A 16,135-nucleotide genomic window follows, 5' to 3' on the forward strand; every position below is an offset into this window, starting at 1 on the left:
TCAAGATGTCTACTCCTACTTCTGATTGGCTCATGATGCTAGCCTCCATTACCCATTTGTTAGATTTTCAAACAAGGACTTTCATGCTTTCTCCCATGCTGTCCCTCACCCTTGGGAGGAGCTTCCTGTAAACATCCACAAAACCACTTAAGTGTTCTCCTTCAGATCAGTCCTTAAAACTCTCCTATGCCATGGTGCACCCAAAAAGCTTAACAGTTGGGCTATGGTCTCAGCACACCAGTAGCCAGTGAGGCTGGCGAATGTTGTCTCATGTGACCCTCTGTCTCTTGCTGTATAATTAGATTGTAAGCTCCTTGGGGCAGGAACCTTCTTTTTTGTTCTGTTTATGGAGCGCCTGTCAGTGGGGTCCTGGTACATGAGTGTGTCTCGTAGGCCGTACGAAATTAAATATAATTAATGTGTGGAGATGTTGAATTTTTCTGTCATCCTTTAGATAGGACTTAAAGAGGCAGTCCTTGTAGCAGTAATTAATGGCCACTCTCCAGTATGGATAAAAGCCAAACCTCAGCCTTACTTTGGCTTTTGATTCTATTGTTGCATGGCATAACTAAAGTAGATGGCATAACACTACACTCATTCCAACTGAACAGGACCTAGATAGAGGTGTTAGAAAGCTGCTCCTCTTCTTCTTCAAGTGGTGTCCCTATGGGTGCTCCAGTCGAGCCCATGACTGGAGATTTTTACTTAACAATGTCCGTTCAGTCTGCTCATCCATCCCTATGCCAGGACCCTGGTGAGATCTATGGTCTTGAAGGCTCTACCTCTTGAATCGATACCACTGAATTGAAGGACTCCTCATCCAGTACTGGAGAGGCTGTAAAGTCCTGGAGCACCAAGGAAGGAGAGAAGTCCAATCAGGACTTGGTACCTTCTACCAGCAAGGACAGCAAACACAGACACTCAGGACTGGCACCATCAAGTTCAGCCCAGCTGTCAGTACCCATGCATTCGGCACCAGCAAGCAACAGCACCACACACCATCAGCTTCTGTTTCGGTATGCCCACAGTTGGTGGTACTATCTACTTTAGCGACCATGGCCTCTGCTACTGTATCAGTACTGATCCCCTATTCGGTACCACAGGAGTTCAGATATATACTAAGGCAATATCAGCCTTTCATCCTCCACTAGAACGATTTTCCATATTTGCTCATGCAGTGTGGTCTGAGTTTATTAAAGGTTTGAAGAATGTCTATCTCCAGATTAGAAACCCTGCCCCAATCTGAGATCTCAGTCTGGTACTCACTTACCTTATGAGACCTCCATTCGAACCAGTGGCAACCTGCTCTGTTGCTTTGGTCTATGAAGACAGCCTTTTTAGTAGCCATCACGTCAGCCATAAGGTTAAGGAGACTGGATCCTAAATGGCAGATTCCCTTCCCTACCCCCCCATTTACAGTGGTCTTTAAGGGTAAGTTCTCTTTACATCCACATCTTAAATTTCTTATGTAAGGTTCTATCAGAGTTCCACCGTATTCAAGTCATTCATCTATCAGTGTTTTTTCCAAAGCTACATAGTTCTCTACAGGATTTTTGTTTCTATACCCTAGATGTCAGAAGGGCATTGGCCTTCTACTTAGATGGGACCAAGCAATTTAAGAAGACACCTAGGCTCTTTATTTCCTTTGCAGATAGAGCCACACAGTTCTCGATCTCTCAATCAGTTCTCGATACTCATAGGCTATCAAGATGGATATCTAGATGTATTTATCACTTGTTACGATGCTGCGGGTGTTCATCCACCCCCGCTCCTTAGGGTAATATAGCACATTCAACCAGATCTCAGGCAACATCTGTGGCAATACTGATTGAGTGTACTAGTATCTGAAATATTGTAGGGCTACTACATGGGCTTCAATACATACGTTATCAAAATATTACGCCTTGCTCCATGCTGTTCAGGCTTGGTTCTGCAGGATTGTCTTCAGTTCCGGACTCTATTCTGAAGCTCCCTCCTCCACTGAAGACTGCTCAGAAGTTACCTGAAGTGGAGCACTCATAGGGACACTTCTCAAAGAAGATGATGTTGGTTACTTTGTGCAGTAACTGGTTATTTCAGGAGCAGCAGAAGCTCCCTAAAAGTGGGGGGACCACCAGTGCCTGAACTGTGGCCCCTTCCCCTATGTCCCCTCTGCCATGGCTCTGCCTCCCCCCCATCCCCCGGGTCGCTTACCCTTATGGCTAGTATGCCCTCCCACTTTTAAAAGTAGTGGGGCTATGGCCCCCTTGCCTCTCCTGTTCCAGCATCACTGGGCTCTTAGAGATGTCTCTCTCTGTGGGTGCTCCACTACCCACCTCTCTTCCCCTCTGCTTCAGACTATTCCTGTTTGAGTGGAGAGGAAAGGGCGATTCACCTGCGTGCCCCTCAGTAGCCTTGGTACTGGGCACAAGGAGGCATGGGCATGTGCATGGGCTGAATAGACATTGCTAACTCTCTCTGATCAAGGGCTTTGAGGGGTGAATGTGCACCTGAAGGAGGAGACATTTCAAAGAACCAGTTACTTCACAAAGCGAGTAATTTCTTTCCAAAGAGCTCTCATGTGGAGTACTGTAAAGATCTACTTGCTGAGCTTACAAGACTCCATGGGGTCAACTGACAAAACCCATCTTTGTTTTCAATAGATGCAATAAATGACTTTACAGTTTTATTCCAGTGTTTCCAAAAGATCAGCTGTTGAACAGCCTTAATCCACCCAGATTCTTCTGTCTAACATCAATTGAATAGGTGTTGCTATTACTACAAAGGCTGTGTTGAGTGCATTTCTTGCTGCTATAAGCTTTTAGCAGTCCTGTACTATCATGCTGTTATATAAGGCTGGGTTGTTTCACTTGCCAACCTAAGACCTGTTTTGCTTCAAAATATATGCAAAGTTTGCACGTGGTCCTTCCTGTATGCTTTTTCAAAACAATGTTACTAAGACTCTTTAAGGGTCCAGTTTGGTCTTCAGTTGCTATTTTCAAAGCAGAGGTACCTGAAGTATTCTACCTGCTAGAGTATTTTTTGTCCTATCCAGGATGTTTCTTATTTGAGTAAGATCAATTGTAAAACAAGTATGGTTTCTGAGGGCACAGTCTTTGAGGTTCTGTCTGATTGTGCTTTTTAGAGGAAAGGAGATGTTTTATCACTCACATATTTTCTTAAGATATTTGTTTTTGTCTTGTCTGTTGCAGTATGTGGTCACTTGCGTTGATCTTCCTGGAGTTTCTCAGTCTCAAAGAATGAGATGTTTAAGGAATGGCATTTGATTACAAGGGATTATCACATCTGTAATCTTCTCCCTTTGGAGATAATTCACAGGATTGGCATTCCATCATAAAATTCTAATGAAAAATCAGTCTACCTCCACTTATTTACAGCATTGTTACTTAAAAACCTTGATGGAATTCTAGCCCATTCTCACCTATCCACCTACTTCCTATTTGCGTTTTGGGGTTCACTTTTCCGTTGTAAAAAACATGCATCCTCAGGAATGTTTTGTGTTGACTAAGAATATATATAGCAGTGGGAAAAACTACTACCGCACTCATAGCTAAAATACCTTTCAGTAACAGTGCTGCACATATGGGGAAGTGGAATGCCTTCTCACTAAAATCCTAAGTGGAATATCTGTAACATTGTGTATTTGTTCAGTAATGGGTCAGGAAACTTCTAACTGTGAGAGACTGGATAATTCAGGGTATTGGTAATTATATGGAAAATTTTCAATTTTATCAATGCCAGTTGTATGGAATTTACAGTTTTGTTAATCTTACAAAACTACTTTTAGAAATGGTGGTAATTTACACTCTTGGCAGTCTAAGTAAAGGCACCAAGGATTGTGTAGGCATAGAGACTGCGCTGCTTTTTAGACCTTTATAGATTAATTTCCTTGGGTCAGCATAACACATTAATAAAGTATGAACTTCACATTGTTGCTAGATGTACTTTGTGTTTTTGTTCTGCAGATAGAGAACTTAAGGGCAGTCAGTTAATCACCTTTCCCAAGCACTGAAACATGAACTTAATTCCAAAAAAACACAAAAATATTCTGACCAAATATTTACATTACTTAAGACCACTGTTATGAATTATCAGTGCTATTACTCTCTACAGTGCTGGCTTGTTGGTGTGTTCAGAAATAAATTTACATAGTTTATTACAGACTTCGAAAATTCTCATACAGATTATTCAGTGAATGCTTAAAAAAATCATACAGAAGGAACTCTTGAGAACAAAATGCACCAGCAGAAATTAAGAGTTTTGGACCTATGGGATGACTATTTAAAAACATGTTTGCTGATTGTAAAATGTCCTGACATTGCTGACACACAACATAGAAACATTAGAAAAGCATTCCAGTTAAAAATAATTTTGTTTTCTATCCCGTATTTATCTACTCGTAAATTCTTTAAAGCTTTTTAAAAAACAGGATCCCAAATTCTTAGCAGGATGTTTAAATATGTAAAATGCAGGCTTGCTTGTAATTTCTAACATATTTAACATTACAAATACCTACACCAGAGTAGGAAACTGACTCAGAGTCTTATAAGGAAATAGTCTTGAATGTAAGGCTTCACAGATTACAGTATAAAAAGCTATTTTTACATGCTTAATTTGTTTGCATTTTTCTGATCTGAATTAGGTATTAAACAATATATTGGTTTCATAAAAGCTTTAGTTTAATTCATTCATTGTGACTGTGTAGTCCTATCACATTTTTTAATTCTGTCCATTGCATCACAATTGTTTTTTGTGGAAGTGATTATGACATAGGAAGGACTTCAGGTAAGAAATAGGTAACAGAAGCCAATGACTTAGTAGAAAGTCTTTCCATGCAAGTAATCTCAGTTCTTAGTGAAGAAATACTGAAAATAAATATATGTAGAAATATTTGAATGTGTCCCAAAAGGCATTGACTACTACTTAGAAGCTGTAGCTGGAAGCTTTTTTATTTAAAACATTTTTACAGTGTGTAAGGTGTGGTAAGATGTCTGATTTTAGTCTGGTGGGTCCTGGGCTTTTCTTGGTGGGGAGCTAAAATGCCACCCTTTGCCCTGCTCTTGGGTGCCGAGGGCCCCTCTACTAGCCCGGGAAGGTGGTAGAGGAGGGAAGCAGCGGAGGGGTCTGGGTTTGCTCCTCACTCTGAGTCCCAGCCCCTCTCAACCCCTGTGGGTTTCTTACCCTCATCCCCCTTAGGTGGGGTTACCCTTGGTCCTTAGATGCTGGGGGGAAGGGAGTCTCCCTGTCCTGCTGGGCAGCGTCTCCCTTGCTTCAGTTCTCAGGTCTTCCAAACCTCTCAACACACCTCCAAGCTCCAGTCCTTTCTCCTTCCTCCTTCTCCCTGACTGCATGATGGGGGTGGTGTTGGTAGGGGTTATTAGGTTCCTAACAGGGCCTTAATTGACTGCAGGTGCTCCAATTAACCTGCAGCCACCTTCCCTAGTCTACAGGGAACCATGCCTTAATTACCCTTGAGCTTATATATTTCCCCTCTAGCACTCTCCTTCTGCTCCCTGGCCCTCCTGTATCACAAAGGGTATTACTTTTACATTTGAATTAGTAAATTACTAAGTATGCTTGGTCTGCTTCCTTGGTTTCACAAATTCTTGAAGCTGTACATAGCAGTTAATAAGGGACTATCAAATAAAAGCCTTTAATGTTGGATCTGTTTGCAGTTTGGGTTGTATCTCTTATTTAAAACCCATCATGTAATTGCCACAATTATTTTAGGCAACTTTAGGCCTCATGAAAGATATTGACAGCTCTACGAAGTGAAATCCTGTATCTGCCGAATAAGTCCAACACACACAGATGGCGTAAGCCCTCCTATATGCCTCAGTCCTCCCCTGGGTTGTTTTTTTCTAAGGCAGAAGTTCCCAAACTTTTGTTATTACGTACCCCCTTCCAGATCTACCAGCTGCCTGCATACCTCTAACCTTCTCATCACTGATAATTTTTGTGTTCTAAACACTGCCTGTCTTTAGCCGTCTGTCCATATTTCACTGTTTCGTACAGATATATTTATAGTGTGACATACATAACCACAAAAAAACCAAACCCTCACTAAATTCTGAGCTCGGTTAGACTGGACAGTTACTGGGCAACTGAACCCATGCTGTAGGATGATTGGAGGTGAGGGCTCTGTACATCAATGTATCTGTGTTCTCTTTGGTACATCTTGGAGTAAATTAACTACTGTATTTTATATAACAAATTCCCACAGTTTTAAAGCTTTGATTAGTTTATTATGAAAATGCAATAAATAAAATAATAAATAAAATCCACCCTTGCACAATTTCTCCCATGTATCCCCAGGGTTATGCATACCACTGTTTGGAAACCTCTGTTCTAGGGGGATGAAAGTGTAGTTGATTCTCTGCCTGTTGAATCCTTGGCCATTGTCACCTAGCGTAAAGGTGGTATACCAGTCCACTAAGATCTACACAGACTACCAACTTAGAAGTTAATAGCCCACTGAACAGCTGTAAGGCTTTAAACAGCTACTAACCTGTTCCATGTTTAAGATCATTTAGAATTGAAGGATTCACATGTGGTTATTAATGTTCATATGCTTCCACTCTTTCTCCCTCTGTGAAGATGACTTACCAAGTTTTGCCCATGTAATCTACACAAGTAAACTACTAAAACTTCTTTCTGTAGAAGAGTTGTCTGTTACATCATCTTATAAAAGCCATGGTGATTTCAGGTCCAGTAGAAACATTCAGGCATTGGGGAGAAAATCAGTGTTCAAATAGAAAAGGACAAAATCAACAGGGGAAAACATATTATGCCTCTGAAAGGTAGTAAACAGTGATGCTTAAAACCAAAATTAAAGTTTAATAATTTTCTTCTTAAATTTGGGCATCTATTCTCGATTTTGGGCATCTGTATAGACATTCAAATCAATACTGTTTTCCTCCCTTTTGATTAAAAACTGAATTTCTGAGACTCTGCCGTATGGACGTGCAATCCTATTTGAAAATATATTTGCTACAAATATGTTCAAAGAATTTAATTAACTATGGGAAACTTTCCCTAGGCAAGTTAACATCTTAAACATTTTTTATTATATACTTTACAGTAAGTAGTAAATATACGCTTTGCATATAAATACAAAATAACCATAAAAACTAATGTGTTTGAGATACAGAAATGCAAACAATATCAAAAGTTATTAGCATTCTTAATGTGTGTCTCTGACAATAATGTCTGTGCAAATTTAAGACACTTTCACCTGTGGACCGTTTAGAAGCAGGAAATGGAAGCAAATTTTCAAAGTGGCCTTGGTTGGCTCATTTTGCAGTGATCCTTAGATGCCAAAAGCAGTCCATGAACTATTATTGCATGGATTTCTCTGTTTGTTGCTTTGTGCTATTAAGAATAGTACAGAGCATCATTAAGAAGAATTGCTAGTGGCTGAAGGTGGGATCCGGTTATAAAAATTATTTGACTTAAATTACATTTTAAAAAACTAGTCCCCATTGTTCTTGCCTGTTGGGTAAATAGATGTCTATACAAACTGTAATACACATAGGTAAAAAAGGAAATTGCTTTAAAGTTATTTTAAAAATCCTGACCATGATGCTGACAGTTCAACTTTTTTAGTTTTGTGTTTTATGTGTGGGTTTTGGGGATCTTTGTGTTTTTGATAAACATTTATTTGGGACGCTAAGCAGGCCAGTCGGATTTTCTGAAGAGCTCTGGAATTAAAAATTAAACTGTATAATCTTTATATTAAAGTGTAATGTTCTTTGGGGAAACGGTTTATGAATATTTTGGGTCAAAATATGACACTAGAATTACACTCTTTAGATACATAGGTACCTATCTTAATGGTGGTTCTAAGACGTTCTTCCAGTTAACTGGCAAATAAGGTTTGAGTGTCTTAGGTGTGTTACTGGTATATAAAAGCTCTCAAAATGGATTATCTTCAAGGCTGACTTCTCCCTGAAACGGAAGGGACCGTTTGAATTAGAAGTTCCTTTTCCTGTAGAGTTAGTTCTTCAGTTAAACAAAAACCTCAATCAGAAGTCTGTGTTTGTGAGCTAGCTGTCACTTCCGCCATATTTGCTTTGTAAGACTTGACCAAAATTGCTGGCTCATGTTTCCTGAGATTTTAAAACATCTTCCACTGCAATATAAAATAACCCCACCTTTTATACCTAATTTCACTTTATCAAGTTTCTGAGATGCCTATGGTCAAAATGACACCACTTGAGAATCCTGTTGAGTTCTAGGGTATTCTGTAGCCAGTTGCTTTTTTATATCTTAGCGCATCTTTGGTGAACAGCATATGTATTTTATGGCATTATAGGAGTAGTTTAAAAGATTATGGGTATGCAACCACTTCAAAACCTTGTATTTATATGTTTAAGTGTAGTGTTGAAAGATTGAGATCTTGCTTATTATCCCCTTATGGTTTTGCTCTGCTATTCAGTGTACTAAATTTAGCTATTTTTGAGTTTGAATAGATATCACTAGGTGGCAATATAGTCTAGATATAAACAGCATTATAAAAGAGCAAACTAAGTGGGATTAAATTGGTTAGTGGAGAATTGTGTTATTTCCAGTTTGGTAGGGATATGAACAGTGACCATGTGGTGGTGTCTTGTAGATTCCTATTGCATTGATTTTAACATTAAATTATAAAATTGTTGGCTAAAAAGGGGGCTTGAAAAGGAACCATTTCTTAATCTAATTTTGTTTTAAAGGTTACAATTTTAGTGTCTGTAAAAGAGTGTGCTTTGTGTATCATTTACAAGAAAGCTTTTGTGTGGTGTGTGATATTTAACTTAAAATCCATAAAATGGGAACACAATTTGGTATGCTAATTTTAATAAAACTCTATTTAGCTCACACAGGAGAAGGAAAATACAATCTAAATAAGGTAAACTAATTGTTAGTATGAACCGATTGCCCAAAGACCTGTTAGCAGCTGAGAACACCCTTAGATGGAAGGGTCCAGAAATTGCTGCTTATTGCAAGTAGCACTTAATTGTAACCTAATAAATATATTTAAATAATAGCGGTTAACTCTGATCGCTTTGACTGAAGTCTTAATTATATTCATGTAACTCTTTAAAGTGTGTTATGCCCCTTTGAATTCCAGTTTGCATGATTTGGAATAGGGCTAGGGGGCCATTGTATTGATTCAAAACTCAGAGTCGCAGGGGGCCAGTGAATGAGTGGCGTGCGCGGGTTTCAGCCCTGTCTGGGGGCGCAGCCTTCCAGCACAGTCTCCGTTGTGTATCGGTTTAGCGAGCCGCTCACAGTGCGAGTGGGGAGGAAGGTTGTAATTATGTATCCATGTAGGCTAAACCCGCCATTTTATTAAGCTCTGCTGGAGTAGGTCCTTGTAAGGGAGATGGCAGGAGGCAGAGAGAGCATGAAATGGCAGCCGACTAGCAGTAATGCGGCCATATGCACCCCGTAGGAAGCCACTGTGTGCGCGGCTTCTCAATGAGCCCGTCCCCTCCGCGTCGGAGCAGGCGCTCGGAAGGATGCAGTTTGCAGGGGAAGCTGCTTTGCTGCCTGTTAACTTTTTTGTTGGCTAAATGTCGAAGTCTGGGGAAAGCGTCAGTATGTTAATGGCTAGCACAGGGATCGCGTGTCACGTAACTCCAGCGCCCCAGTGCAGGCAGCGCTGCAACACTCCGCCTGCGACGGGCATGTCGGCGGGCGAGACGCGCTGCTCGCCACAGCGGGGCGCTAGCAAGCAGCCTGACTAGAGCCCGTTGTTCAGGGCTTGCGCCGCGTACTGAGAAGCGAAGCGCTCATTTTATCTCCTATTCATTAAGCGGTGTAGCAGCTCGCGAGCTAATGGCCGGGCCCCTGTCTCCCCTGCAGGCGATGGAACATGCAAATGGCATGGAGCTGGACGGCAGGAGGATTCGCGTGGATTACTCCATCACCAAGAGGGCGCACACCCCCACCCCGGGCATCTACATGGGCAGGCCAACCCAGTAAGGAATTGACTCTTCATTCTGTGTGAACGGCCCTCAGATCGAGTTAAACTAAATGTTTGAACTCTGATTGAACTGCAGACACTACGAGCAATGTATTTCTTGTGAGGATTTCAGTCGTCTGCCTTTTTTAAGCTGCTCCTTATCTCTAATGTAGGGTGGGTGGCTTTGTTGCAGTTGATCCTGAGGTACACTATTAAACCCTCTTTTAGTATGGTATTTTTACTTAAGGTGAACATCTTTTATAGCTCAAGAGCTTACTGGGTGAGGAATATATTAAAAATAAAGAAGATGGGGGGCGGGGGGAGGAATTGTTCCAGGGCTCTTTAATGTCCCCACTCCGGTCAATTAATGCACTTAGTGATTTTTTTTAAAATGTGGGATCTACTGAGTCTGAGACAGAAAGTGTACAGGGAGTAGTTGTCACTTGAGGATGCTGAAGATCATTTTAGAGAACTTAAAATTCACAAGAAAGAATGCAGATTTCTGTGCTTCCATTTTGTTCCTTTTTGTAAATAGCAGTGGAGGTGGCGGCGGTGGTGGTGGTGGAGGAGCAGGTCGTCGTCGTGATTCCTATTACGATAGGGGATATGATAGAGGATATGACAGATATGAAGAATATGACTACCGGTACAGGTAACAAGTTGGATTAATTATTTGATTCTTTCATTTTAATTTTTTTAATAAAGGTAGTTGCTGTGGGGAGACTTGCGACTCTCATACATATCTGGTGTCCTTAAATTTCAAGTGACCCCTAGGAGAGAGACCAGCAGAAGCAAGCCTTGTAGCCTTACTAATACAGTTATGTCAACTAAATAACATATTCAGCAGTCCACATACTAATTTCTAGAGGAATAAGGGGGGGGAAACGGAAATAATGTTAGTAGGGAGCTGGAGGAAAAGCTAATGTAATAAAAAGGTGAGGTTTCATAATCGGGAGGAGGAGAAAAAAGATCTGAGCCCAAGTTAATAAGAATGGATGTAAATAGGCAGGGGTGCAAGTGTAATTAAAGGGAACTATTAAAACAAAATGGAAAATATGTCATTGAAAGTAAAAGCCACTAAAGGGATGGTTAAGCATGAGGTCAAATCCATTTAAAAATCTTGCTCCTTTGTCAAAGTTGTATAGTTTAACTAAGTTCTTTGGGGTAAGGACTTGTTTCTACATGTCTGCAGAAGTGCTGTGCACACTTTGAAGCACCATATAGGATAATAAACATATGCTAAATAAACTCATAAGTTTAAATACCATACTTGGAATAGAGAAGCTAGGAAGCTCCTTAAATATTTCATTGTGAGTCTCTGCCAGATCAGATTTAAATCAACCATACAGTCCGATCTTCCACTGTCAAGGGAACAACTGTCATCATATAGAAGTGATTGTATAAAGACACTTTCATAACAAAGCTACAACTTCTATATTCTCTTTAAAGGAGACGATCACCTTCACCTTATTATAGCCGATACCGATCACGGTCAAGATCCCGCTCCTATAGCCCAAGTAAGTATATGTAAATAGTTCGTATTGAACCATGCTAGTGCATCTGGACTTGATTTGTTAGTTTTAATGGAAAATAGACTTGTGATGAATGAGAAATTTTGAATGTGGCAACAGAAAATTCACCTTGGTGTAAGTTCTGCTATTGCGAGTTTGAATGTTTAAATGTACATGATTTTTATAGTAATATTGTTATCTTTTTCCAGGACGCTACTGAAGAACGGAAGAATTACAGTTGTGGACATGATTTTTAAATAAAGTTCTTCCCTTAGCTTCCCTTTGGTCTCCCCCTCCTTTCCCCTCAAATCTCTCTTATAAGATCTTTGGTTCATTTAGAAGATACATATTTTCAGTTGAAGTATTGCTGTTTTCCACCCCCTTTTATTGTAATACTCTTAAAATTGTAATTGTTGTAGTTTTGTGTAGTTAAACATCTTAAGCAAAACTAAATAGAAATCCCAAAGTGTTACTACATTTTGTAAGTCATTTTGTTTTTGTTTTTAAAACAGTTGTACTCCTGGCTAATCTAATGAGGAGAAGAGAGCATTGATGTTTTTTAAAGCTTGCATGTTGTGTGTAATATACGCACTCAGCTACTTTAATATAAACCTGTGTTTCCAAAAAATAACTTGTTAATCTTTCTGTTAATGCTTGGTTGTTAATTTTGAAAAATAAGTAATGTCTCGGAACTTTTTCTGTAATGACAAATTTTACTTGATAGTCATGAACCCGACAGGTTTTTTTTTGGTTAAATTGCTTTGTGTAAAATATTAAAGTGATAGCAAATTTTCATATTTGGTTTAACTTCTTTGGAAAAACAGATTCTTGTACACTGAAGATAAAAGTTGTGTTTTATAGATGAAAAGTTTCTAGACTGCTACACAGTGGATAACATTTGAAGTTAAACCCATACAAATCTAACTGATTTTTTTTAATTGAACTTAAAGTAGTGTTTCCCCTTAATCAGTGCAGGAGAAAAAATATTTATTGAACATAGCAATTAGTTATATAATTTGCTGTTCATACAAACTCATGTTGGTATTACAATGATGGTTAAGGAAGTTCTAGTTTTCAGTCCTTCTGGAGTTGCTGGTATGGATAGAAAAATTACAGTTACATATAAACTTCTTCCTCAAAATAAAGTTAATTACACTGTAATGGATTTTCATGTCTTTTATTCTGCATTTACATGTCATCTGGTAACAAAAAGTACTACTACTACTATAGGCTAAGTTCTAACCAGTGAGTTAGAGATGGAGAAGATCCACATTCCAAGAATCTTCTGAATCACCCATGACTAGATTTAGATTACACTTTATTTGTATTGACTTAGTGAAAAAGTTAGCAAGGAATACTCTCAACTAATTAAACTTAACTATTACTACTTAACTGTGGAAGTTAATTTACTTCATTTCTTTTTGCATTTCATTCAGTTTTAGATTTGTAAAACATGTGCACAGCTGGAGCTCTGGTCACATGCAGAAAGCTTTACCAATTTGAAGTAAATGTCTCCAAAGAAACCATCCCAAATGATCGACAAAATTTAGAAAATTAAAATAGTTTCCCTCATTTACATGATCTTGTTCACTAGCAAAATTTTTGAACACAACAGCATGGAGAAGGAATGTTCAAAATATTTGTATTGCATTTTTAACTACATATTTTAGGGTTTTGACTCTTCTAAACTTTGGGCTGAAATTAGCTCTCCTTTTAATTCCCAAGCCATCAAAACTTCCCACAGTAATAGTTATTTGTATGTGTATAGTGCTTTAACTGAGACTCTCAAAGCAATTTTAAAAAAATGGAATTAAGCCTAACTCTGCTGTGAAGAAATTAAGTAATAAACCCCCTTTACTGAGGTAGGGGGGAGGGTGCCCCAGGAAAAGAAAGTAGAGATTCGTGTTCAGTGACACCTGTGAAACTCTCATTGCACTTGCATTGGTGTAACAATGGAATAATTCTTATGCACAAGGAATCAAATCCATATCCAGTAGCTGTGTTAATTCTACAGAGTAACAAGAGTAAAGCTGTAAAAAGTATTGTTACTAAAGTAAGCAGACATGACATTAATCAGGGATTGGTGGTTTTCAGTGAGCTTTGGTTGTAAGTTTTTCTGAGCATAATGGTTATGCATTACCAGTCCTAGCATAAGGAGGCCTTGATCAGTGGCTTTGGGGCAGGACCACAATAGACGTAGAAGGTGCCATTTTTATGTAAACACCTAACGATAGTCTGAAAAGGTTTCATTCGTGTATTTTGTACTGGTCGTGAAAAATGTTTTGCAAATGGCTCTGAGTCCAAAACAACCTCTAATTACCCAGGATAGCATAAATATGTGTTAAACCAATGTAGATTCTTTCAGTACTTACTGTGAAAAGCAAGTGGCAGTTTATTTGTAATAAGTTATACAGAAATTATCAGAAAATTGGTGGTAGTTGGACCTTAGAAGTGTTTGCTATGAGAGGAAATAGCTTTACTGAAGCTACCATTTTAAAAATGTCATTTATACTGTATACCCATTCTTTGTGCTTGAAAATGTGCGTTTTCAATGTCCTGTCTCACTACATGTGAAGCAAGTAAGTTGCTTTAAAAACAGAAGCAATGTGAGTTATGAAGCAGTCTTGATGCATTCAGCTGTTTAACACTTTCAGAAATACTTGGCTTGAACCTTCTGTCCATCTCCCCTCTTCTGTTTCTTAGGTTCTTAGTAAAATGTCAAGTATTTCTGCTTGAGGGCACCACTAGTCTGCAATACTGGCTTGTTGCTTTGCTGCAGAGGAAACTCAAACTGTTGCTTAACTATCTACTCCACTTGGTCACAGCACTATCTTATGTTACCTTGAAGTTCTCCAGTGACATGGTAGGAGTAAAATTCTCTGGAACTAACATTTTCTGGACAACTGATGGGCACAAAAACAAGTGAAACCCATTCTTCTCCCTTGCTCCCTACAAGGGGTAGCATTTTTTATTTGTTAGGCAAATGACCTAAGCACAGACTCTCCTGGAGTGCCTTCTGTCAGGCACGCTGTCCTCTATGTAATATCTGCAAAGTCCTCCACAGGCTGCATCAGAAAGTGGGGCGGGGCTATATCTGTTTTCTCAAGCTGGCAAAAGGGCTCAAAAGGAGCCTTTTTCCTTCCCTCCCCCAATTTCCACACAGCACAGGGCCTGTTCTGGGTGGCCTCTTCCCAGAAGAAGATACATAAAGGACTCTGGCTCTCATTCAGGGGCACCCAAGGAACACTAAGTGCAAAAACCCTTCTCATGTACCAAACACAGATTACTTGAAAAGGACCTAGGATACTTAGGTCCCTCAAAGTACTTAAATGGGAGCTAACTGGCTTAGGGAAGCAGACAAGTGTCTTTCAGATCCCAGGACTCCCTAGTGGTTCGTCCTACCACCAAAGGAACACTGTCCAGTGCCTCTATTGGATTGGTCTGCCCCCAGTTGAAAATGTACCACATACATTGCCCCACCTAAGAGCAATTAAGGGAACCTTGTCTGAACAGCACAAGATACCGCCCTCCCACTGCTACGCAAGCTTCTTCAGACAGCAGGAGTTGCTGAAACACACTAAAAGGCCTTGGATACTGAAAAAGCCCAAAGTGGCAGTAGTTCTTATACACACATACACCCTGCCCTTGCACAGTTGCCTATATTAGACGTCCAAATCAGAATCAAATACTCAGGTCAGATTCTTTCCATCCAACTATTTTGATGCCACATTAGTGATAGAGGAAGAAGGCCTCAAAACCAAGGGTAAGTCTACTATTCAGGCTAGGATGGTTGCAGATTTTTCCTTCACAACTTTATGAATATTATGAGATCTAAATAAACACTTAGAAAAACAAAGGCCGAACAAAAGCCCATTTTAGAACTTGTGTTAGTTTCAGGTGATTAAGGTTAATACAGCTGTGGCCTTGCTGACAAAAGACATGATCAGCTTGGTCAGGGAGTCTTTTTACCAAAGGATTCCATAGAGAAAATGTTAGAAGCTACCCCCTGCAGAATGATTGCATCCTAGCCATGTGGGAGGCTATTGTGGCTGTATCATGGATGGTTGACAGTCATTCCCAATAGATACTCTGCACATCCAAATGAACAGACATTCCTGTTTGGGGAAAACATTAAAAAAGGTGACAGCTAAAAATATAAAGAAACTAGAAAGCCATATTACTAAAGCCTACAAAGTTATAAATCTTCCCATGCCAAAGTAATCCCTGTGGAAGGGTAGGCACTTAAGCTTTCAAAGGAGGATTACAGTGCTTCTCAGGCAGTCACAAGAGCAGCCATCTCATACATAAATCCTCCCTTTCTTGCTTTAAGGGGATGTTTTCCAAACTTTGGCATTTCAGACACTGCCACAACAGAGAGCGAGAATAGTTGTGAATGTTGGGCACAGAAGAGGAGTGGTAACATGATCACCACATCAGCCCATTTCGTGATCCAGATCTTGTATTCCTTTTAGCAGGAGATTAAGGACGAGGGTGCAGATCCTCTGTACAAAATCCCAACTGCCCTAAATTGTCAGCTGCTGAAACTTCTGGACCTAATGCATGCAGACAAAATTCAGTTAGCTGTCCTGCATCAGACCTGTAATCCTTCCTAACACAGTGGATTGCCAAGAAGAATCCATGGCACAAGGTAACGCTCTCCACAAGTAACTATAATCCT

At 39.7% G+C, this 16,135-nt stretch overlaps 1 protein-coding gene across 1 annotated transcript in view; it reads left to right on the top strand.

Annotated features, from left to right (window-relative positions):
* The window catches only part of TRA2A (transformer 2 alpha homolog), a 53,353-nt gene extending 40,735 nt beyond the window's left edge, over positions 1–12,618 (top strand). Inside the window, 4 exon segments of the mRNA XM_077811379.1 lie at positions 9,847–9,962; positions 10,482–10,598; positions 11,396–11,463; positions 11,667–12,618. Coding sequence (XP_077667505.1) covers positions 9,847–9,962; positions 10,482–10,598; positions 11,396–11,463; positions 11,667–11,677 — 312 coding nt within the window. The 3' untranslated portion in view covers positions 11,678–12,618.
* Positions 12,619–16,135: the final 3,517 nt, after the last annotated feature.

Source organism: Eretmochelys imbricata, chromosome 2 (assembly GCF_965152235.1).
Source record: "Eretmochelys imbricata isolate rEreImb1 chromosome 2, rEreImb1.hap1, whole genome shotgun sequence".
Lineage (NCBI taxonomy): Eukaryota > Metazoa > Chordata > Testudines > Cheloniidae > Eretmochelys > Eretmochelys imbricata.